Here is a 24,751-nt window from a genome sequence, read left to right on the forward strand (position 1 = left end):
AAATGAAATCGCTTCATGTTCTAAAATGAACCTTTGTACTCATATGAGGAATGATTCATAATCAAGGCATTCATGTGGTTGTGTGGATGTGTTCTTCATTTTCATGAAACTCCAGTACACTAGAGGGGATTTGAATGTATCTTCCACTTAGATAACATTCTCAAAAACCCTGGTCCCCTTTGGGAGGGACCACTCAAATGTGGATTTCCCAACTTGATAAATCAAGTTAGTTGAACTTATTATCTCAATACTTCAGTGAAGTATATCATAGACAACAGTTATGATGAGTGGATTTAAATGATTTTCCCTCAGAAATATCATTCTCATGCCATATAGCCATTGCAAGTCTACTTGCACCTAAAATATGTTGGATATCCAAGGTCTTCACTAAAGAGTGATGAAATTATTGTTTTTGATGTGGCATTATAAAGGTCTAACTCAGCATGTAGCCTCTAGACAAATCTTGAAGTGGATTCTAAGTTAGGAATCACAATGCAGGCATTGTGTTTCACGAATGTTTGGCTTAGCAATGAACCTGTTATATTGCTAATTTTAATGCAAGCAACTCAAACAAGTTAAGCTTCTTGATTGCAAAGAAAGTTTTGATCTTTAAAGAAGGTTTTAGTCAGAACTGAGTTTTGATAATATTTTTTAGAGGAAAGAAAAAGTTTCAAGTGATGAGCTTCTCAATTACAAATAACTGGTTCATATTGAACTCCGTTGGTTTGTGTGGTAACTGTTTGAGGCAAGTATAAATATTCATTCAAGACTATAGTATTTTTGAGGAAGGTAACTCGATAATGCACTTAAGAATTACATGTCAGTTGTATTGTCTCATAGAGGCTTCTGTATCACTCAACTCATATGATTTATTTTTCTGACTATTTTCTTTGTAATTCGATCACTTATGTTTTTGGAATTGAGATCAGAAAGTGGTTAATTACTTGTGGGATCCCTTAAAGTTACTGATTTAAGGTCAAGTTATTTACTTCTGGGAATATTAGTGAAAGTTGCTTGATCATCTTTATCTTAATTCTTTCATCAAACCGATCACCTGCAAATTTCTATCCACTGTTGACTAACAAACATTATTAGCGTTAGGGTTCTTCAGGAGAGTAGTCTCATTGACATGATATGCGAATTTTGAGAAGATTCAAATTCTAGAAAAATTATATTAGCAATGAGAAAAGCAAATAATCAAGAAGAGATTCAAATAGCGATGTACAGATAACCATAAATTTTATTCATAAAGAGCAGTTTACAATAAAAAGTTCTTTTTAAATAAACATTTTCATCCTAGTCAACCCCAGAATCTAGAGATCTAGGCTCTACTGTTGGAAGAGGATGAAGCACTTCCTTGATTGCCACTTCAAGTGGTAATTCTACGGGAATTGGCACGAGCAGTAATAAGAGCAGCAACAATAGCTTCTCTGGATTGCTTTTCTAAGATTGTTGTTTGGATGCAAGCCAGGACAAAATGCATTTCCTCATCTGAGATAGAACTGTCAAATATCATGCCATCAACTAAGAACTTGTTGATATCGTAAAGAAATATGATTTCCATTAAAGAAGGGAAGTAAAAGTTTAGAGTGGATGATGAAAGATGAGGTGATGAAAAATTAGGTATTTGAAGGCCAAGAAGACGCATGAATAAATTTTAAAAGTCATTGGTGCCATAAATACTTTATTGGGACTGTAAAAGTCTATTACAGAATACAATGAATAAGAGAAGGAAGTGAATACAATTCAGACTGAGGACCTGAGAAGTGTAGATATTGATGATAACCATGTAATATCCAAAATTTTATGAAAAGCATGACTTATTCATAAAGAATAATAAGTCAGTGGGATTAAAACACTATGCTTGTGCATATTATGTAAATACCATCATCTATGTAAATACCATCATCTAGACATATAGTTTAATATAAATACCATCATCTAGACATATAGTTTAAGAGGCGACTTAGATTGGGCGCTATGGCAACTCAGGATAAATTTGGTTGGCTAATTTATATGTCGAAAATAGTGAGCTGGGAGTTTAGATTGAAGTCCAAAAATGACAAAGGGATTAGTAAAAAATGTAGGCACATGTGTGAAACTTGGGGGCTGATTTATATATGTGATATATGTGTGTATATTTTTTAGGATATGCACAAGTGGGTTACTGAGTAACTATCTTGCAGTTGGGGCTCAAGAACTGGTAGAAAATTTCGAATTTGAAGGCATTCAAATTATGGAACTGCTTGTAACCGTCGATAGTTGGGGCTGTGTGGGAAACTGGCTCTAGTATATATCAATAGGCATTTTATGAATGTAATTTAAGTGTTATTCTGTATAAGTTCATATTGTATTCTGCACTTGTACTATATGTTAGGCAGTAGGCAAAGTCTATAAGCATTTCTTGGGATTGTATCCTTATATTGTTGGTCAATAAAAGGTTGAGCATCCAAACTCGTAAATCTGCTGTGTCTTTATATTTGCTTGGTAATTAGACATATTTACACTCACGATTGGTTCTTGTTGTATGTTGGTTCCATAACTATATCCGTTGTATTTTGGTTGCTGAGGTTGCTGGGCGACAATCTCTCGAGAAGGCTGACTACTTGGGCGTTACGGCGATCGAATAGTCCGTATGGATTTAGAAAATTTAGGATTAAAAATCTGACCCCCTCCCCTACACAATTCAACAGCCTACTGCCCTCCGATTCGTTGTCTTTTAAAATTTTCAAAATATGCGCATACAGATGATGCGAACATAACCCACGCTTACACTGCATGCGAGCTTCCTGGATAAAGGGGGCACGCCGCGCACCAATGGAATTATTTTGAACATCCCCTTATAAAATTGGTTATTCTTTAAAATAACAATTACATTGAGTGATTTTTCCAGACATATGTGAATAGTATAGCGGAGCTCCCTGATGCACTTAGCAGCTAAGTTATGCACTTAGATGGATAGTGTACATGAAAATCATTTTAAAAATGAAGCAAGTTATATTAAAATCTTATTTTAAAATACATATTTGTATAAATCTACAATTTTAATGTAAGATTAAATTATTAATTTATATATTATATGGATCTTATATATTTAACTAAGAAACTATTAATTTACAAATTCAGTAAATTATTTAATTAAAATTAAAGGGCCTGAATCGTGACTACAAAATTTTATTAGTTAATCAGAATTAAATTGTATTAAGTTACTATCTCGTGTCTTTTATTATTTGGGCGGTTGCTTTTTTTGTATTTAATAATTTTATCCTGATTTTTTCCTAGATACTTAGGGGGTGTTTGGTTGGGGTGAATGAAATGGATTGGGATGAGGAGATTTTAAGTGAAAAATGATTGAATTTTTTAAAATTTTAATTATTTTACCCATTCCATTCATAACCACCTACATTATCATTTAACACCCCAATTTGAGCTGGAATGCTCCATTCTTTACTAACCCCATTTTCTTCACAATTCTTATCATAACAATTCTGTCCATCTAATTTTTTTTTTCAAATATTCCCTCCAACTCCCACTTATTTCCTTTAATTACATCTATTCCATTCCATTCACCCCAACCAAACACAACCTTAACTCTTGCATGCGTGGTTGTAAAAATCGGTAATCGGTACTAATCGGTTTAGGTATTAATCGGCAAATCGGAGATTAACCGGAGGGATTAATCCAAACAAAAATCGGATAAATTTAAATATTTAATAATATTTAATATATTACCTTATCTACTATGAAATATATAATTCATAAATATTAATCAAATTTCAAAAATTAAGTTAATTAAATATTTTTTAAGAATCGAGAATTAATCGGGAATTTTTTAAAAAATTGGGAATTTTAATAACACCATTGCGTATTACCATTAAAAAAATTGTTTAATGTTGTGTTGTGTCGTGATAACTCCGGTGAGTGGGGCGGCTCCTTCCGGCGCCGTTCCTGGACCTTCTTACGGTCTTGCGGCGAGTGAGGTGTAGCTGCTGTGGGGTTTCTGCAAAATAACATCGGAGGGGGGTTTGAGCCCCGCGGAGCCTCAAGTGTGAGATTAAGAGCTTGTTTGGGGAAGATGAAGATAGATAGGGAAGGATAGGTGGTTGTGTGTGTATATGCTCGTGTGTAAGAGAATGTGTGTGTAAAATGTGTCTAACCCTTAAACACTTTCTCTTTGGGGTATATATAGCCCAAATGTAGGGTTTAAGGGTCGATACCTCTAGATCAGGGCCGTTCGTTGTTGGGGGCGGAGGACGCCTGGCTTGGGTAGATTGCATACACGTGTCTAGGTAAGGACCACCTTTAGGATGCACAAAGGGCATGCTGACACGTGTCGTGCTTGTTTGAGATATTAGTTGTGGATAGCAGTCACTGTCACGTGCCCACGTACCCCTCCTTGGTGGGTTATGGGGCATGCATGTGCTTTTTGAGACCCCCTATGGTCCGCCCTAGCTGGGATTAATCCTGCTTGGGAGGTGATCTTGGCCCTGGGTTGGGTCCTGAGCCTGGTTCTCTCCACTTTACTGCTTTGGGTGAGGGGGCGCTAGGTCCTCCAACTGAGCCTTCCTTACCCTAGACCTGGGTTGAGATCTAGCTGGGTTGCTTGCTGGGTTGCTAGCTGGGTTGCATATACCCTATCATTTGCCCCCCACTCCCTTATGTAGATTTTCTGGATAAGGGAATAGAGAAGTGTGGTAGAGGCCAATCTGGGTTCAGGTAGAAGAATGTTCTGGATCTTCCTTGTGCAGGATCTGGATCGTTCTGGATCCAGATAGGAATGATCTGGGTAGGAGGCTATTAATTCTGAAAAACTGGGGAAATTTGTAACGGTTTTTTTCCAGTTTTCCCTCATGATTTTGAATTATGGGGTAGTTAATTTTCCTTGAAACTCTCCCCATAATCATTATGTGTTAATATATATATATATATATGTGTATATTTGTAACCGAAGGAGTGGCCAGTGGTGTGCTGCCATATGGCAGTGCGGTTAATCCCTCCCTCTCACATATAAAAGCAGCCCCCTCTCTACTTTTCTTTCTTTGGTCTCTTCTTAAAATTTCAACAGCCTTTTTCTTTCTATCCTCTCAAAAACTTGAGTTCTCTTGAAGCTTCAAAGGGCTTGGATTCTTGATCTCCTGCCTCTTTTTCTTTGGTCCCCTCCGTTAAACTTGTAAGTTTCCTTCTCCATTATTTTTATTACGATTTAATTTATATTCGAGTTTTTGCATGATGCATGTATGTATATTCTTTCTCGAACTCGAAGTAGTGGGGATTTTTATTTTCGGGTTATTGTTTTTATTGTTGGTTGGTGTTTGTTTGTGTTTGTGTTTGGTTTTCATGTTTAGATCTGTAGGTTTTTGGCTATTTTAGGTTTGATTTTGGTTCGATTTTCCTGTTTTTTGCTTGTTTTTTCTAGGTTTTTTGGGGTTGTTCTTCGTATTCTTGATGAAAATGTATGTAAGTATAAGCAAGAAATATATGTTTTGGTTTTTGATTCTTGGGCAAACTGTTTGGAGGAAAGGGGGATTGGTTTTGATCCTGGTAGGGGGTGCATACCCCGGATCTATGTTGGTTTAGATGGTTGAAATTGCATGTGTACAATTGCATAGGTTTAAACCTAGGTTGTTTAGATCCGGGTTATACTTATAGGCCCGGGTTTTACCTTGTCTCGGAGTCTTTTAGTACTTGGCTAACATAGTAAATTGGTTGTTATTTTCCATTCTATTCCCTGATCAGTGTTGCCCCGACTTTTAGGGCCCCTACTGACAAGTAAAGGAATAAGGGCTCCCCAGGTTGGGCTTTTGTTAGGATTGGTGGCTGGGAGATATATCTTTTGATTTCTTCAAAAGCGCTTTGGAATTCCGGGTTCCAATTGACTTCCCTCTTGTTGGTTGCTCCTTTCAATAGGTCATCGAAAGGTAGGAATCTCTCGGCTAGTTTTGAGATGAATCTTCTAAGTGCTGCCAGGGACCTTGCTAGTTTCTGAACATCCTTCTTGAAAGGAATATGTCCTAAGTCCAATCATGTATTAGGATTTAGGAATAACTTTTATGTAATCTGTTTTGATTTCATTGATATTAATAAAGACTTGTTTTATTTTTATTACGGGCTTTATCTATTTAAGTGTTTAAATAAGATATACCATAGTTTAGAGTAAAACTTTTTATGGATTATGATGAGATCATAATAGTGAGACCTAAAAAGATGATAACTCTAAACTTAAATAGTTCCTGGTCATAGGATTACTAACTGGTAATTAATAATCCGCAAAGATCGGTACATACTATGCTTGCTTTATTATGAAGGATGTCTGTTCTCATAGACATTTGTGTGGTGACACTATAGCTAGTATGTAGGTGCTTATTATGGAATAAGTTCACTGAACATGACTAGCACAGCTGAACAACTGATGGAGTTCACTCACGTGTCAGCAGTTGTTCACATAGTGATAGTTGTACAAGTATCCTTAGACTTGAGGTCATCATAGTCATCTTGTGTACACTGAACTATGCTTTGGTTTAGTTTTTAGTCTCCAGGGACAATTATTAGGGCTCTTCTGGGTATAGGAATTTGTAAACGAAGATAGTGTATGATCAATAAAGGATCTACCCCTTCCAGTGAAGGAAGCGAATGTTCAAGGCTGATCCACTTATGCTAGTTCAGGAATCTCTGGCCAGAGTGAATGAAATTAGAAAGGAGTTTCTAATTTGCATAGAACTACGCATAGTAAATGGTATGCAAGTGATTGAATTAGATAGGCTTGACACGAGATCCATGCCTTGTATTTAATCGGGACATTGTAGGGTAGAAGGAGTTTATTGTACGGTAACTATTCACTGAATAGGTTCTTGGTATTCAAAGCAGTGAATTCATATTATCCGGATAGTCGCGATATGCTGAGAAGTATCCCTCACGATGTAGAATAAATATTATTAATTAATTAATCATATTTAATAAATTAGAGAATTTATATAAATAATGATAAAATAGTTTTATTATTATTTATTTCTACTACCGGCTTAATATTGAACCTACAGGGTCACACCATAAAAAGAGAATGATTTAATGGTGGAGGAATTAATTAATAATGGCTAAAAATTATTTATTTGTGAAATAAATAATTAATTGGAAAATTTAATAATTGATTAAATGAGATTTAATTGATTATAAATTAATTAAGAAAAGTTCTTAATATTATTAATTAAAGGATTTAATTTTTGGAAATTAAATCAAGAGAGAGAATTATTTCTAAAGTGTTTAGAAAAAGGGATAATGATTAAAAGGTGTTTTAATTATTAATGAGAATAATAAATGGGATAGTAATAATAATATTTATGGGAAAATTTCAGCTGAAAATTTTGCCTATAAATACACTATTATAGACCCTATTTTATTCTAACCCACAAAGAACCCGAAAACCCAAAAAGTTTGGAAAACCCAATTCTCTCCACCTCCTTCCTCCTCCTTAACATCGTTTTCTTGGTGGATACCGGTGGAGTGCTTCACACTTGAGGAACAACTGCTAAGGATCTCTGATCGTTGTCTTCGAATTATTTTAAAAGGTTAGATTCGATCCCTCGAATTTTTATTCACGATTTATATGCTTTTATTTGGATTTTGTATTTGTAAAAGTGTTTTGCCATGCCCCCGCTGCGTTAAAAATCCAACAGTGGTATCAGAGCATAGGTTGTATGCATATAGATCTGTGGTAACAATTTCAGAATTTTATGTGCTTGTATGAATTAATTATGATTTTTACAAGTTATATCATGGATTAATTTTGTCTGATGAGAAATCATTTCTCAGAATAATTTTGAATATTGATTTGGGTTCTACAAGTGTTGTAGATCGTCTGGGTATTTTTTTCATAATTTTATGATGTATAGATTTTTTATTATGAATTTTTGAAGTTATTGTAATTAAAATTCATAATTAAATAATCATATATATATATGAATTATAAGTATGTATGCATCTGCTGTATCTGCTGGTTTGTACTGCTGTTCTTTGTGGAATGCACGGATAAAGGACAAAGAAGGACGGCTGCACGGCGATCGAGGAAGCTGTTGATGGCTGCTGAAAAAAAAATAAAAAATAATAGGGGTGTCACGCATTCTGGGAATGCGTTACACACCTGTGACGCATTCACGGAATGCGTTACACCCTTAAATGGCTTAAAAGGTGTGTAACGCATCACCGGAATGCGTTACAGGGCTTGTAACGCGTTCCTGTAATGCGTTACAGCCCGACTATTTACATTAAAATTGATTTTCTGCGAGTTTCGTAACTCCGTTTTGGGCGTGCAATATACCGTTGGATTCGTTTTTCTGAGACGGATCTAATGGAGTGATCAATTTTAGTTTATATAAAAGTTTTGAAATGTTTATATTCCATGAAGTATTTTAAAGCTATTTTTGATCGTTTGAATTGATTTTAAATGCTTCATGTGATACATAGAGATGTATAATGCTTAGACTAATGTGCTAGATGATGTAACATGCCTACCTTGATGTTTATTCATATATGTGATATATGCTTAGTTTATCATGCGATGATAGATTTAGGTGAACTTAAATGAACATAAGGCGCTTGTTAGACAACCTAGTATAGTGAAATAGTTTCATAACCTTAATAACAATATTATGAATACAATCATGAGATTCTTGTGTTTGTAAAACACGTAATTGAATATGAATTTTCGATATGAGAGAAAGGATGATTCTGTCAACAATAGATTTCTATCTGTAAGAAAGGGTTATTAAGTGACGCCTCTTGACAATGCTCCACCCGATTTGGGAATCATCTGATTATTGATTATTGATTTGAAATATTTAATTTAAAAGGAAGAATCTCTTTATAATATGATTATGATTGTAATGAAATATAATCCCTCTAAAATTAAATAATATCAAGTAATAATTGGCCAATGACACAACGGGCTTGTGTCGGTCATAGCCTTCCAACATGGTAGAAAGTAGTTCTTATATTTGAATTATTATCGTTTCGTGCCACAGCCGAGGGCTTTGATTTCGAAATAAGAAATACTTGTCTATTACATAGAGATGTGTTCATTGAATAAGAATCTAAAGGTCGTTACGTGCCACAGCCGTGGGCCTTTGGGGACTGATTCAATTGTACGGAATGTTGGGTTAGACTTGACTTAGAATATTGAGTTTGTCGTGCCACAGCCGTGACTCAATTATTCAAGAGGCTAAAGTTTGATTAGGGAATAACATTAGATGTAATTGACAAGAGTTGTCTGCCTATTGAACATTACATGGCATTTCGTGCCACAGTCGGGGTTGTGTAATGGAATGTAGGATCCCTATTCCCACTAGCATTATGAATGCTTAATTTTTCACGTAGGGGGTTGAATAAATTAGATAAACTAGTGGGAGCCACTTATGAATAAAGACCCGATTCATATAGTGTTTTAAAATAAAATTGAATATTTGTTAAGTGTTGTTATGTGTTTATCATTTACAGATTTACTTTGTACGTTATGTCTTCTGCACTATCACTCAGGAGCATACTAGATGCTCACAAATTGACTGGTCCTAATTATGCTGACTGGCTTCGAAACTTGAGAATTGTTCTCAGGATTGAGAAGCTGGAATACGTGATTGACTCACCTAAGCCTACTGAACCTGCTAGTGATGCACACAATGATGAACATGTTGTGTATCGTAAGTGGATAGATGATGCAAATGTTGCTCAATGCATCATGCTAGCTTCCATGAACATTGAGCTACAGAAGCAACATGAGCATATGGATGCTCACACTATCCTCATGCATCTACAAGAGTTGTATGATGTGGCGGGGAGGACAGCTCGATATGAGATATCGAAGGAGCTGTTCGGTTGTAGGATGTCTGAGGGATCATCTGTGAATGACCATGTACTTAAGATGATCAATTTGATTGAACGTCTTGGACAACTTGGTTTTGTCATGGATGGGGAGCTGAGCCAAGACCTGGTCTTGCAATCGCTTCCGAGTTCGTTCTCGCAGTTTGTTGTGAACTCTCACATGAATAAGTTGGATGTCAGCCTGCCTGAACTCCACAACATGTTGAAGACTGCAGAATCGAATTTTCCCCCTAAGAAGAGTTCTGTTCTTCTAATTGGTGAAGGTTCCAATCCTAAGAAAAGGAAGAGGAACCCTTCCAAGAAGAAGAAAGTAGGTGAGAAAACGCCGATTCCACCAAAAGCTGAAGACCCCAAGAGCAAAGTTGTTTGCTTTTACTGTAACAAGGTGGGGCACTGGAAGAGGAACTGCAAGGTTTACCTTGCAGAAATGAAGAAGAAGAAGGGTAGTGAGACTACCGCTTCTGATTCAGGTATGTTCATGAAAGAAGTGAATATGTCATTAAATTAAATTTCTACTTGGGTATTAGATACCGCCTGTGGTTCTCAAATCTGCAATTTGTTGCAGGGATCAAGGAGAAGTAGGACTCTTGAGGAAGAGGAGGTGAATCTACTGATGGAAATGGAGCAAGAGTTACTGCTGTAGATGTAGAATCATTTCATTTACATAGGCCTATGGGCAAGACTATTGTTTTTAAAATAATTGTATTTTGTTCCCTCGATTGTGAGGAATATTATTCCCATGTTAGACTTGGCTGGATTTTCATTTATTATTGAGAATAATGAATGTTCTATTCTTAGAGATAATATTTTTTATGGATGTGGTGCTTTAAATAATGGTCTGTATATATGTGACATAATTTACTTCAGATTGAACAAACTAATAAAAGAAAAGGGATGATGAAAATCTCACTTCATTGTGGCACTGCAGTCTCCACTTAGTAGACATGGAGAGAGGGCTGCAGATTTGCTAGGAATGGTACACACAGTTGTATGTGGACCAATGTCTACGCAAGCCATGGGTGGATTTTCATACTTCATTACTTTCATAGATGATAGATCTAGATTCGGATATGTGTTTGATGAAACACAAGTCTGAAGCCTTTGAAAAGTTCAAAGAGTATAAGTATGAAGTGGAGAAACAAACCAAACATAGTATTATAATTCTTTGATTAGATCGAGGAGGTGAATACTTTAATGGAGTGTTTCTAGATTATCTCAAAGTAAATGGTATAGTCTCCCAGTGGACTCCTCCAGATTGGTATCTGAAAGGAGAAATCGAACTTTGTTAGACATAGTTCGGTCCATGATGAGCAATGCAAATCTTCCAGTATTCCTATGGGGTTATGCATTGGAAACCTCGGCATATTTACTGAATAAGGTGCTTTCCAAATCTGTTCCTCAAACTTCATATGAGATATGGAAAGAAAGGAAACCGAGTCTTAAACACGTTAAGATTTGGGGATGTCCAGCTTATGTCAAGTAAGTTGACCCAGATAAGCTGGAATATCGATCCATAAAATGTAGTTTTGTGGGATATCCTAAAGAGACTTTAGGGTATTACTTTTACACCGATCATCGGGTGTTTGTCTCCAGACATGCTACCTTCTTGGAAAAGGAGTTTATCCTTGAAGGAAACAGTGGGAGTAAAATTGAACTTGATGAAGTTCAAGAAGCACAAACTACTACAGATCGAGTTGAAACACCTGTTCTGACTGAACTACCTTTTGTGGAACAGCCCATTCATAGATTAGGGAGAGTGTCTCGCCAACCTGAGAGGTATTATGGCCTTGTCATTGAGAATGACAATGAGTTGTCGATCATTGATGATGATGACCCTGTGACCTATAATGAGGCTATGAGTAGTGTTGACTCAGAGAAATGGCATAGTGCCATGAAATCCGGAAAGAAATCTATGTATACGGGATACAAAAGAATGATTAGAGCAGATGGCCAGGTGGAGACCTTTAAGGCCAGGCTTGTGGCAAAAGAATTCAAACAAAGGCAATGGATTGACTTTGATGAAACCTTTTACCTGTAGCCCTGTTAAAATCAGTTCGAATTTTGCTTGCGAATGCTGCTTACTACGACTATGAGATCTGGCAATTAGCCAGATGGTTTTCTTTCCAAGAGAAATGAAAACCTAGTGTGTAAGCTGCTGCGAACCATATGTGGTTTAAAGCAGGCTTCTCGAAAGATGGAACATTCATTTTGATGAGACAATCAAAGAGTTTGATTTTATCAAAAATGAAGATGAACCATGCGTCTACAAAAGGGTTAGTGGGAGCGCGGTAATATTTCCTGTATTGTATTGAAATAGAGTCGACACACATAACAACATAGCAGACCCACTCACAAAGCTACTTTATGAAAGTCACTTTGATCGTCATAAAGACAAGATGGGTATTAGATACCAGAGTGATTGGCTTTAGTACAAGTGGGAGATTGAAAGGAATATGTCCTAAGTCCAATCATGTATTAGGATTTATGAATAACTTTTATGTAATCTGTTTTGATTTCATTGATATTAATAAAGACTTGTTTTGTTTATATTACGGGCTTTATCTATTTAAGTGTTTAAATAAGATATACCATAGTTTAGAGTAAAACTTTTTATGGATTATGATGAGATCATAATAGTGAGACCTAAAAAGATGTTAACTCTAAACTTAAATAGTTCCTGGTCATAGGATTATTAACTGGTAATTAATAATCCGCAAAGATCGGTACATACTATGCTTGCTTCATTATGAAGGATGTCTGTTCTCATAGACATTTGTGTGGTGACACTATAGCTAGTATGTAGGTGCTTATTATGGAATAAGTTCACTGAACATGACTCGCACAGCTGAACAACTGATGGAGTTCACTCACGTGTCAGCAGTTGTTCACATAGTGATAGTTGTACAAGTATCCTTAGACTTGAGGTCATCATAGTCATCTTGTGTACACTGAACTATGCTTTGGTTTAGTTCTTAGTCTCCAGGGACAATTATTAGGGCTCTTCTGGGTATAGGAATTTGTACACGAAGATAGTGTATGATCAATAAAGGATCTACCCCTTCCATTGAAGGAAGCGAATGTTCAAGGCTGATCCACTTATGCTAGTTCAGGAATCTCTGGCCAGAGTGAATGAAATTAGAAAGGAGTTTCTAATTTGCATAGAACTACGCATAGTAAATGGTAAGCAAGTGATTGAATTAGATAGGCTTGACACGAGATCCATGCCTTGTATTTAATCGGGACATTGTAGGGTAGAAGAAGTTTATTGTACGGTAATTATTCACTGAATAGGTTCTTGGTATTCTAAGCAGTAAATTCATATTATCCGGATAGTCGCGATATGCTGAGAAGTATCCCTCACGATGTAGAATAAATATGATTAATTAATTAATCATATTTAATAAATTAGAGAATTTATATAAATAATGATAAAATAGTTTTATTATTATTTATTTCTACTACCGGCTTAATATTGAACCTACAGGGTCACACCATAAAAAGAGAATGATTTAATGGTGGAGGAATTAATTAATAATGGCTAATAATTATTTATTTATGAAATAAATAATTAATTGGCAAATTTAATAATTGATTAAATGAGATTTAATTGATTATAAATTAATTTAGAAAAGTTCTTAATATTATTAATTAAAGGATTTAATTTTTGGAAATTAAATCAAGAGAGAGAATTATTTCTAAAGTGTTTAGAAAAAGGATTAATGATTAAAAGGTGTTTTAATTATTAATGAGAATAATAAATGGGATAATAATAATAATATTTATGGGAAAATTTCAGCTGAAAATTTTGCCTATAAATACACTATTATAAACCCTATTTTATTCTAACCCACAAAGAACCCGAAAACCCAAAAAGTTTGGAAAACCCAATTCTCTCCACCTCCTTCCTCCTCCTTAACATCGTTTTCTTGGTGGATACCGGTGGAGTGCTTCACACTTGAGGAACAACTGCTAAGGATCTCTGATCGTTGTCTCCGAATTATTTTAAAAGGTTAGATTCGATCCCTCGAGTTTTTATTCACGATTTATATGCTTTTATTTGGATTTTGTATGTGTAAAAGTGTTTTGCCATGCCCCCGCTGCGTTAAAAATCCAACACTTCTGGGTCCTAGGAGGCTTTATCTCCTAGATTACTTTTTTCTTCTCTAGGTTGGCTTCAATTCCCCGGTTGTTGATCATGAATCCTAGAAATTTTCCAGCCCCCACTCCAAATATGCGTTTTTTCGGATTCAACTTTAGTGAGTATTTCCTTAAGTTGTTAAAGCATTCTCTTAAATCTTCGATGTGACCTGGGATGCTTGTTGACTGTGCAATCATGTCGTCAACATAGGACTCTAAGTTTCTTCCAAGCCGGGTCTTGAAGATTTTGTTCATTCCTCTCTGGTAGGTTGAGTCTGCATTCGTCAATCCGAAAGGCAGCATGACATAGGCGTAGACTATTCTGTGGGTGATGAATGCTGTCTTCTGGATATCTTTCAGATTCATCTTGATCTGGTTGTACCCTGATAAGACATCCATGAAGCGTAGCATTAGATGCTCAGATATGGCGTCTATCAGTTGATCAATATTTGGAAGGGGGTAGGGATCCTTTGGGCATGCACTATTCAAGTTGGTGTAGTCAACACACATTTTCCAATTTCCATTTGCTTTCTTCACCATTACCACATTAGCCAACCATTCCGGGTATTTGACTTCGCATATAATCCCAGCTTTGAGTAGTTTCTCAACCTCTTCATCTATTACTTTCTGCCTCTCTGGGGCAAAATTTCTTCAATTTTGCTTAACTGGTTTCCTGTCTGGGACATCCAAGCTATGCATTGTTATGGATTCATGCAGCCCAGGCATGTCTCTCGGGCTCCAGGCGAATATATCAGCGTACCTTCGGAGCAATGACAGCAGGTCTTCTCTGAAGATAGTTTCAAGTCCGGATCCTATATTTACCTTCTTAGAAGGATCGCTTTCATCGATCAAAATTGTTCAGTTTCTACTGCAGCTTCGACCTTGGCTTGATCCGGGTTTGATACCAATTGCTAGATCCAGGATTCTGAATTCTTCTTCATATAGATTTGACAGTGGGATGTCATCTTTTCTTGGCTGTTTTCCCTTACTTCATTCATTTCGGGGTTGGTTGCTTGCATAGTAGGATTTCCCTGGGTGAGAGTGGGGTTTGATTCAATCTCTATTATGGCTTGGTTGCTTTCTTGGACTCCCGACCCTGGCTTGGTTGCATTTGGATCCATGTTAGATTCTATGACTTGTACTTCTCTTCTCGCGTCATCCCTTAAGGGTGGGCAGTGTTTCTCAGTATTCTGATGCTTTCGAAGTACTGTGGCCTTCCTCTTATTGTCTTGGTGAGTTTCATCCATGACCAGGGCCTGGCTATAACATCATTACGCAACTTCATAATCTCCTTTAACTTCTCATATCCCCGTTGGAGTAGGGAATTTGATTTTCAGGTGTGATATAGAGGTGATTGCTTGTATCCTGGTTAGGGCTGAGCGACCAATTATTCCGTTGTAGGATGAGGGAGTGTTGATTACATAGAATTTTATCACATGGGTGACATGGTTTGGAGCTGATCCAAATATGACTGGTAGGTATAAGGTTCCCTGGATCGGGACCAAGTTATTCCTGAACCCATATAGGGGATCCTCCCGGCATTCATTTGAGCGCACACTCCCTAGTCTCATGTTATCCATAGTATGCTTGAATAGGATGTTAACCGAAGAGCCGTTGTCTATCAGCATCCTCCTCACCTCGTTGTCAAAGATATCCAGTATGACCACCAAAGCTTCATTGTGATTAGGATTGACTCCTTCATAGTCCTTGCTGCTGAATGAAATTATCATCTCCGGGTAGGATTGGATAGAGAATACCTTATCGCTTGAGTCCGGGCTTCAGGGATGTGAGTGAGAACCTTCTAGGACCACATTCACTATATTCTTCCCTTTTCTTGATCTTTCTTCTTTCTGGTGGGTATCCCGGGAGACGTACTGATTTAGGTTACCCTTCTTGACTTGCTCTTCGATGAAGTATATGAGAGATAGACAATTCTCAGTTTTGTGCCCATGCGTTTTATGATAGTCACATTGTCTATTGTAAGGTCGGCTCTCCGGGGGAGTCTGCATAGGCTTCGGTGGGTAGTAAAATGGTTTGTCTTTGATTTTTTTCAAACTTTCCTCCCTGGTCTTGTTGAGGGGTGTCCAATCTGGCTCTTTCCTAGGCTCCCTGGCTTGCCTAGTTGGCCCGAGGTCGCTTTTAGATTATGTCATAGGACCAAATCTCTAAAATATTGGAGTGTTATGCACCACATTGGTATGTTGGCTTTGCTTGAACTTTTTGTCCTGATGGTAACCCCCTTTCGGTCGGTCATCAGAGTTCTTGCTCCTGGATCCCTCGTTCTGGGTCATCCTCATAGCCTGGAGCACATCTGTTTCTTTGATGAATCTGGTTGCCATAGAGTGGGCAGCAGCTAGGATCTGTGGTTCCTTGTTGATCAATTCTATAATGTACCTCTCATTGTGTTATGGATCCAGGTTCCTTCGAAATATGCTTAGTGCCTCCCGCTCATCTAACTTTGAGATCTTATTGATTGCTTCCTGGAACCGCCTCATATAGGCTGAGAGAGTTTCGTTGTCATACTGGCATATAATTTCGAGATGGCACATGTGCAGCTCATGTGTCTTGTTTGCTCGGAACCTCCTAAGGAAAGCCCCTCGAAACTCTTTCCTGCTTTGGATGCTTCGGGAGGGGATCCTACTAAACCATCTCTGACCCCCCCCCCTTGAGAGTCGATGCGAAGAACCTGGACTTTGTTAAGTCGTTGTAGTAGTATATATGCGCAATTTGCTCGAAGTAATTTAAGTGTTCTTCTGGATCCCCCAATCCATCAAAAGAACCGAAGTTGTAATGCTTGAGGTTTTTCTGTCGAGGAATGGCTTCTAGAGAATGGCTGAAGGTGTTAGAGTTTCCCCAACCTCAATTCCAGAATCTTTCTCCATCTTTCGTTGGAGTTCATAACTCATATCTTTGAGGTCCTTCTGCTCCTCCTCATCATCATCAGAAATGACCTCGGGGGTGGGGTCCCTCCGGGTCCTCTTGGCCTTGACTAGGAGCCTCTCCTCTTCTAGATGCATTATTTTTTGATTTTTTTGTTCTAGCTTTGCTTCTTCTTCTCTTCTTATCTGTTTCCTCATTTCTTCCAACTTCTTCTTCCTGGTCGCTTCTGTCTCTTTCTTACTTTGCTCTTTTTGATTCATTTTCCCCTTGACCCTGATTCGGTCGAAGACAGACCTCCTGGATTGCTGGGAGTCTCCGGACTCTTCTTGATCATCCTCTTGTTCAAATTCTAGCTGAGCCTGGGCTTGTTCTTCCCTGTAGAGTTTGATTGCTTCGGCCAATTCATTGCTTGTTAGATTGGTCATATGCTCCTCAGCCACTGGAATAGTGGTATACTTATACTGATTTGGCTCAATGAGGTTTCTAGAATCCCGGGATGTTACTATCCTTTCAATGATCGGGGTATGTTGTGTCAATGGTTGCTCCTGGGGGGTCTCCCGGTCGCCCCCAGGGTCTTGAACCTGAGAGTGGTCCTGGTCCTGGACCTGGGTACTAGCGGAGAGTCTACCAACCATACTCTTTCCTGCTCTTGCCATTATCTCAAGTGTCCAAACAACAATTGACCAAGATTTGAAGCTAAAAATGTAGATCTAAGGTTACTTTTTGAAGATAGCAAAAAAAAAATCAGAACAACACCAAGCAAACTTTTGGGGCTTTGCTAACAATATTGTTGAAAAAATATAGCAGGGTCTAAAACATGAAGACAATATGCAAGCTAAAGCAGATCGGGGTTTGAAAATAACCAAAACTATATGTAGCACACACAAACGTGGCTTAAAAACAAGCGAAACTGAGCTCACACAAATGTGGCCTAAAATAACGAGCACACACAAACATGGCTTATATAAAGAACATTCATAGTTAAGAGAAGGTATGGTTGCTTGTGTTCTTACAGGTTAGAGAAATGGACTCTTTTAAGAGTTTGTTGATGAAGATGAATCCAAGGGCACCGAGACCCAAGGATGGAGAGCCCCTCCTTCTAGCGCCAAATGATAACTCCAGTAAGTGGGGTGGCTCCTTCTAGCGTCGTTCCTGGACTTTCTTACAGAGAGTGAGGTGTAGCTGTTGTGGGGTGTCTGCAAAAAAATACCGGGGGGGGGGGGGTTTGAGCCCCGCGACGCCTCCGGTGTGAAAGTAAGAGCTTGTTTGGGGAAGATGAAGATAGATAGGGCAAGAGAGGTGGTTTTGTGTGTGTATATGCTCGTGTGTAAAAGAGTATGTGTGTAAAATGTGTCTAACCCTTAAACCCTTTCTCTTTGGGGTACATATAGGCCAAAGGTAGGGTTTAAGGGTTGGTACATCTAGATCAGGGCCGTTCGTTGTTGGGGCCGGAGGACGCCTAGTTTGGGTAGATTGTATACACGTGTCTAGGAAAGGACCACCTTTAGGATGCACCAAGGGCATGCTGACACGCGTCGTTCTTGTCTGAGATGTTAGTTGTGGATAGCTGTCACCGTCACGTGCCCACGTACCCCTCCTTGGTGGGTTGTGGGGCATGCCTGTGCTTGTTGAGACCCCCCTCTGGTCCGCCCTAGCTGGGATGGATCCTGGTTGGGAGGTAATCCTGGCCCTGGTTTGGATCTCGAGCCTGGGTCTCTCCACTTTGCTGATTTGGATGAGAGGGGGCTTGTTCCACTAACTGAGTTTGCCTCACCTTATACCTGGGTTGGGATCTAGCTGGATTGCTCGCTGGGTTGCATATACCCTATCATGTCGTTTCTCATCATATAATATTCAAATCTCAAGAAAACTTAACTTTTACCTTTGATAATTGATACACTTATTTTTACAGGTGAGTAAAAGTAATTTTCAGTTAAAATAAGAAGACATTTTATATGGGTAATCAAAACAAATATAAATTATGTAATATTTTTATTTAACAAACCCCAACTATCCAACCTTATATTTCGTATTCGATTTAGGGGTATTATCGGCCTTTTTAATTTGTGATAAATTTTATTTAATTATTTTCTGCTTTATTTCTATTATTTTTAATATATTTCCCTCTTTATTGAGAGTATGTCCCCAATAACGGGGATTTTTTTAATCTTTTTTTATAGGTTTGTTAGTATTTTACGAGAGTTTGATTGTGTTTTGTTTCTCTCTATTTGCGAGAGTTTATTCGTATTTTAATTTCTGAGATTGGAGTTCTGCAAGACGTTCATTATAATGATTCTTTGAAAAAACTGTGTATGATATCACGGTTATAATCAATTTTGGGACATGTTCTGAAAAATCAGATATATGCGATTCTCACGGCTACACAAAATTGTTACATTGTGTCTTCAAGAAAAGCAAGCATTGGTCTTGATTAGTTGTTTGTCCATAGAAAAATATGATACGCAGAAATGCTATCGCCCAGGATCGAACTGGGGACCTTTTGCGTGTAAAGCAAACGTGATAACCACTACACCACGACAGCAACATTGTTGTAGAACCCTTTTTAAACAATAGATTAGTTCAGCATCTGCATAATAATATCCTTGAAAAACATAATAAAAAAAAACAAGGAGGACTAGTATTATGATTTGATGGTGTTGGCAGGTGCTTAATCTGAAGATCCTAAAAGCAGGAGGGGGAACATCTGCACCAAGAAAATGCCAGAAATGAAATTGTGGTCAAGTAAGTACTAACAATTAATTAAATCAGAGACTAACAACAAGTAAATGGTGTAGTCCCGGTTTTGTTTATCACCACACAAAGCTGCCCACTTCTTTTTGTTTTTGTTTCAACCTACCACCTCTTGTCTTATTTTTATTGGCTTAAATTCTTTCTATTTCATTTTTCTTCGTAAATTAGTAGTCATGTCTTTTTTATTTAATTATCTTTGATTACTTTAATTTCCTTGATTACAGTCATCCTATGATATTTTATTTATATACTTCACATACTACTTTTAATTATCTTTATTCTACTTTAATTAATGTCTTCATGTGATTCGTTAACCTTGTGTTCCCGAATATAAGAAGATAAAATAAGAGAAAATTACGCTTTTTGTTTCTCAAAAAATTATCAAAATATCTCTTTTTAAATATATTTTTGCCCAAATACACCATACTGGAATATCGGATGATACATTTCAATAGAATATCAGGATGATACTTCTTTATCACTAGTGTACCGTGACTGATACTCCGTGTCAGTAGAGTATCGACCCATATATTTCTTTGATACTCCTTTATCAGTATCCCACTGAAAATAGAATATTTGCTGGATATTTTGGGCAGTTTAAAATTCTGGTGGTTATTTTGGGCGATTGTTATTTAAAAATGATCATTTAGATATTCCACCATTTTCTTTCTCTCCCGATCACCCCAAAATTGAGCAAAAAAAAATTAAAATTAAAATAAAGAAAAATTCTTTTCTAATCTTTAAATTTCTTTCTTTCTTTTTTTTAAAAAAAAAATAATTATTCGGGAACAAGCGGAATATATTAATTCTTTCTATTTTTTTCATTTCTAAAACACATTTTTATATTTCACACCACTAAATTTTTAATCCACATAATATAATTTGAATTTAAGTGTTCGATTCATGTTAATCATAAAATAGACACCCTCTTAAATGATTTTATATCATTCTTGAAATATGTCAAGGAAACAGTAGGCGTAATTTCACGTCACTAAATTGTTAATTTAAATGCCATGAGTTAATCTAAATACTACTTCTGACGTACCAAAATGCATGCACCAAATATGTTAAAGTGTATAAAAATTATAATTAGGCATATTATTTTTTTTAAAAAATTTGAATTAGAATTTGATATGGATACTTTTATTCAGAAAAATAATTAAAAAGAATTATAAATTTATCCAGTTTATTTATCTTAAATTAAATTACGTGAAAAAACTAAAAAAATATTTTTTGGAACAGAGGCAGTATGTTTTAAGTTTTTAGATTATAGGTAACCTGACATTAATCATATAGGGTTAAATTCTATGAAGACCACTTTTTTTGTTGAGACCTTGGAGACCACTTATGTTCTGCAAGTTAAATATTGCATAAAAACATTGCAAAACATATAATTTTGCGAATCATGCTCTACAAAGATCCTTATTTTATTCAAAATCTTGAATATCATATATGTACTGCATATAAAAATATTTTATTCTGCAAAACATGTTAAGTTTGCGGAACATACACATTCTATTTATTAAATTTAAATGATCTTCAATAATTTTAATGAATTAGTGATACTCGTAAAACATATTTCACAAAATAATATATTTTATAGTGTTTTGATTGCAGAACATACGTGGTCTTCAAAGTCTCCGATAAAAACGTGTTCTCCGTAAAATTATCGTATATGATTTCATTTAATTTTTGAAATGGGGAGAAGACGTCCGCGTCAAACTACTAGGGCAGCTCCACCAAACTTGGCCAAATGACATTCCACAATTATAGTGTGATGGTACTACAACTTGCTACTATTTCTCATCTACTCTTATTTCTGTTATTACACTTCTCTTTCTCTTTCATGCAAAACTATTTCTTTTTCAAAATCATTCAACTCTCATGAACCACACAAATACCATGAAGGGCAATCAAGAAAATGCGAAAAAGAAAAATATGTCAATTAAACTAGTAGCAGGAGGTGGTGGCCTTGCCGGAATAATCTTGCTAGGCGGAGCACTTGCACTGGTCACAACATTTGCATTTGGAAGAAAACCAAAATCAAATAAGCAGAAGGATTCATCAAACAATTCTGTAGAGAAGGCTGATCATAAATTAGTTGTAGCGGAAGGCCTTTCTTTTCTTGTACCGGATTCTTTGTCACCTCATCTCAGTGATCATTCTTCCAGGTTTGAGGCTTAAATGTAATGTTAACTTGATAATCTTTAAAATTGTACATAAAAGTGGGATTTTGTCATGTCTTGTTTGTCACCAGCAATGTAACAGAAGACACTCAAGATGAAGTCTCCACGCACATTTTGTTGGTAACTCTTTCACTTTGTATCATATTGGAAAGCTTAATTCACTTGATGACTAATATATTCCTCTTTACACACCAACATCACATACATATTTAGTTCAATTACTATACACATTTTAAATCACGGTAGATCAAGATCATTTAACATCAACATAACGACACGTGTTTGATAATTTTTTAACAATTTCTTTTTTAATTTTTGCCATTTCAGGACGAGAGCAGTGAAACTGATGTTGGAAATGATGAAGAGATGGATATTTCGGGAAAGGAAAGGATTAATGTTTTATATGGTGAATCCACCATCTATAGACAAGAGTTTATGTTCCCAGTTCCGGTTGCTGATAGCTCGTTGCCCCTGAAGCCAGAGGAGGTAAGTAATATGAAAGACTTCGTAGAGAAAGTTGAAGTAAGGAAAGTCAATGAAGAATCTGCGACAACTGATTGTAATCAGGTAGGTGATTCATATAATGATCGGCAAGTTCCTCTAAGATTTGATGGAAGTAACCGAGAACTGGTTAAGGCGGCTGATACTGATGATCAGCTTGGATTAGATGGAAAAACACCTGAGCAAGGGGAAGTATCTGATGGAAACGGAAAGACTATAACTGAAAGCAAGGAAATACTTGTTGAGGGAGCTCAGTCTAATCAACCAGGAAGCCATGATGACTCTCATCAGCTTGCGGCTGAATGTCATGAAAATGGAGGGAATATTCTCCAGAAAAGGAAAGAACCGATTGAAGCAGCTGCGAGGGATCAGACCAGACTAGATCAGATGCCACATATGGGAGGGGAAGAATGTGATCATGATGCTGGGATCATTAATGAGAAAGGTGAAGAATTGATTGGGGAAGTTGTTGCTGCAAATGGGATGATTCTAAGTGAAGAATTAGAGGCCACCACCATGAATGGAGATCAAGATATTCACTGTTCTGATGGGGTAGTGCTCATTAGAAATGAAACTGAAACTTGTAATTCAAACAAACCAGAATTGTTGTTGCAACTGATAGACAGTTCTGAAGAACACTTGGTTGTTATAGATACAAAGATATTGAAAGAAGATGAAGCAAATGCGCCAGCAATGCAGGGAGATCATGGCAAAGTTAAAGACAGGGAACAAACGCAATTGGTTGTAGCAAATGGAGAAAACAAAGAGTACTACAATACTTATAGACAAAATACCAAAGATAAATTTGAGGAAGCAGGTGAGATTCCAGTAGAAAACAACCAACATATGCAATCATGGCAGGAATGCCAAAAGATCCATGTCAATGAGGATCAAGAGATCAATGCATTTCAAAGTAATGATTTCCAAGGACACGAATTCTCCTTCGTACCACTTGATAGCCCATCTCTTGTCAAACCCGGAAAACTGCACAAGCACGATTTTGCAGAAACGGTTCTGCACGTGGAAGTCAACAGCCCTATGGAAAAGGATGGATTAGCCGAGGAAGTCTTTTCCTATCAGATTATGTTGGAAGACAAGCCCTCAATTCAGTCAGCAGAAAATGATGAAATGCATATCCGTGATGATGGCAGGGACAATGCTGCTGCCAAAGTCGAGAAAACACTGAAAAAGAGTCTCGTGGATATTGCTCAGCCAACAAACTTGATTGAAGAAGAGGATAATAATGATGACAGCAAAGAGGAGGAGGAAGCAGTTGAGATAATCCGAAGAGAGTACTTTGAAGGAGGAAAGAATCTGCAAATGGCACAAGAAGATCATGACAATACTGATAGCATTGACAGAGAAGAATATGCTAATGACTGTGACGAAGGAGACGTAGAAGATGACAGTGATGAAGATGACATTGACAATGACACAGAAGAAGAAGATAATGTTGAAGAAGTTGAGGAAAGTTCAGAAACAACAGGAGACTCCTCTCTGGACTCGAACACAGAGGCTATCTGGCCAGATGAGCCGGTGCTAGAATTTTCGAAGAAAGTAAATGATATGCAGGCTAATAACCTCAACATTAAGGAAATAGTAGAAAAAGATAGCTATGTTGGGTTCAACAGCCATAAGCTAGAAGGCGACGATGGAGACAGTTTTATGATGGCTTATAGTACTGAGAAGTTATCACCAGATACCACAACATTGAAACAGCCACCAAACCTGAAATTTTGGTTTTTGTCATTACTGGTGCCTTTTCTACTCCTACTCTGGCTTTCCTCGTCTCAACTAAGCTACTTCACTTCCTTCCACTATCATCTCGAGTGACTAGTTTTTTGGTTTCCATTAGGTAGCTATAAGCAAAATGAGTTATTTTGTTATATGCACAAGTTAAATCAATAATATAATCGAGACCTTCCTTTATAAAGTTACACTTACAAACTTGTTATCTTGTTACATGCTCTATGATGGCTGAACATCAAGTCCAAAGAAGCGCTTGTTTTGTGAACTGGATGTATCTAACGTGAGAGTTTGGATTAACAGTATATCTAAACAGTCTTAAAATCACCCGTCTCTTTGATACCCAATAAATTTCCAACTGAAAGTAGCATAAACACCATGCTGATTTCCTGAAATATTTACTTGCTAGAATAACTACAAAATTTTGTTGCCATAAATAAATTTTAATCTTTTCAGGCTGATAGTAAATTTTCTAATGATAGGAATACCTTAAACATCCAACTTAGTTTTAGAAATACCTAATACTCCATCCGTCCCTTTAGTTGTCGCATTTGCAAAATACACATTTTAAAAAAATTTATATAACTTATAATTATTTAAACCCTAATTATTCTATTAAATGTTGAGTTAGATGTGTGTATTTTAGTCGTAAAGTTAAACATTAAAAATAGGAATGTAGGGGT

The 24,751-nt window shown here is 36.8% G+C and overlaps 1 protein-coding gene and 1 non-coding gene across 3 annotated transcripts; one reads left to right on the top strand and one right to left on the bottom strand.

Moving 5' to 3' along the window:
* Positions 1-19,353: 19,353 nt before the first annotated feature.
* On the bottom strand, positions 19,354-19,426 carry TRNAV-UAC (transfer RNA valine (anticodon UAC)). The gene has a single exon. It is a non-coding gene; the product is annotated as a tRNA-Val (tRNA).
* A 1,986-nt stretch (positions 19,427-21,412) lies between these two features.
* LOC141708605 (uncharacterized) lies at positions 21,413-24,318 on the top strand. 2 transcript variants are annotated; one of them, XM_074512312.1, is made up of 3 exons: positions 21,413-21,806; positions 21,893-21,941; positions 22,149-24,318. In XM_074512312.1, the coding sequence occupies exons 1-3, from the start codon at positions 21,520-21,522 to the stop codon at positions 24,153-24,155; spliced, it is 2,343 nt and encodes a 780-aa protein (XP_074368413.1). In that variant the 5' UTR covers positions 21,413-21,519; the 3' UTR covers positions 24,156-24,318. The 2 variants fall into 2 exon arrangements, with proteins under 2 accessions (XP_074368413.1, XP_074368414.1); XM_074512313.1 differs by lacking the exon at positions 21,893-21,941 and having other exon boundaries at positions 21,668-21,806; positions 22,149-24,315.
* The last annotated feature ends 433 nt before the right edge of the window (positions 24,319-24,751 follow it).

Source organism: Apium graveolens, chromosome 2 (genome assembly GCF_009905375.1).
Source record: "Apium graveolens cultivar Ventura chromosome 2, ASM990537v1, whole genome shotgun sequence".
NCBI classification, from domain to species: Eukaryota; Viridiplantae; Streptophyta; class Magnoliopsida; order Apiales; family Apiaceae; genus Apium; species Apium graveolens.

Coding starts and splice junctions, on each gene's coding strand:
- LOC141708605 (XM_074512312.1), top strand. CDS start 21,520: ATGAACCACACAAATACCATGAAGGGCAATCAAGAAAATGCGAAAAAG. Junction 21,807..21,892: donor CTCAGTGATCATTCTTCCAG/GTTTGAGGCTTA, acceptor GTTTGTCACCAG/CAATGTAACAGAAGACACTC. Junction 21,942..22,148: donor TCTCCACGCACATTTTGTTG/GTAACTCTTTCA, acceptor TTGCCATTTCAG/GACGAGAGCAGTGAAACTGA.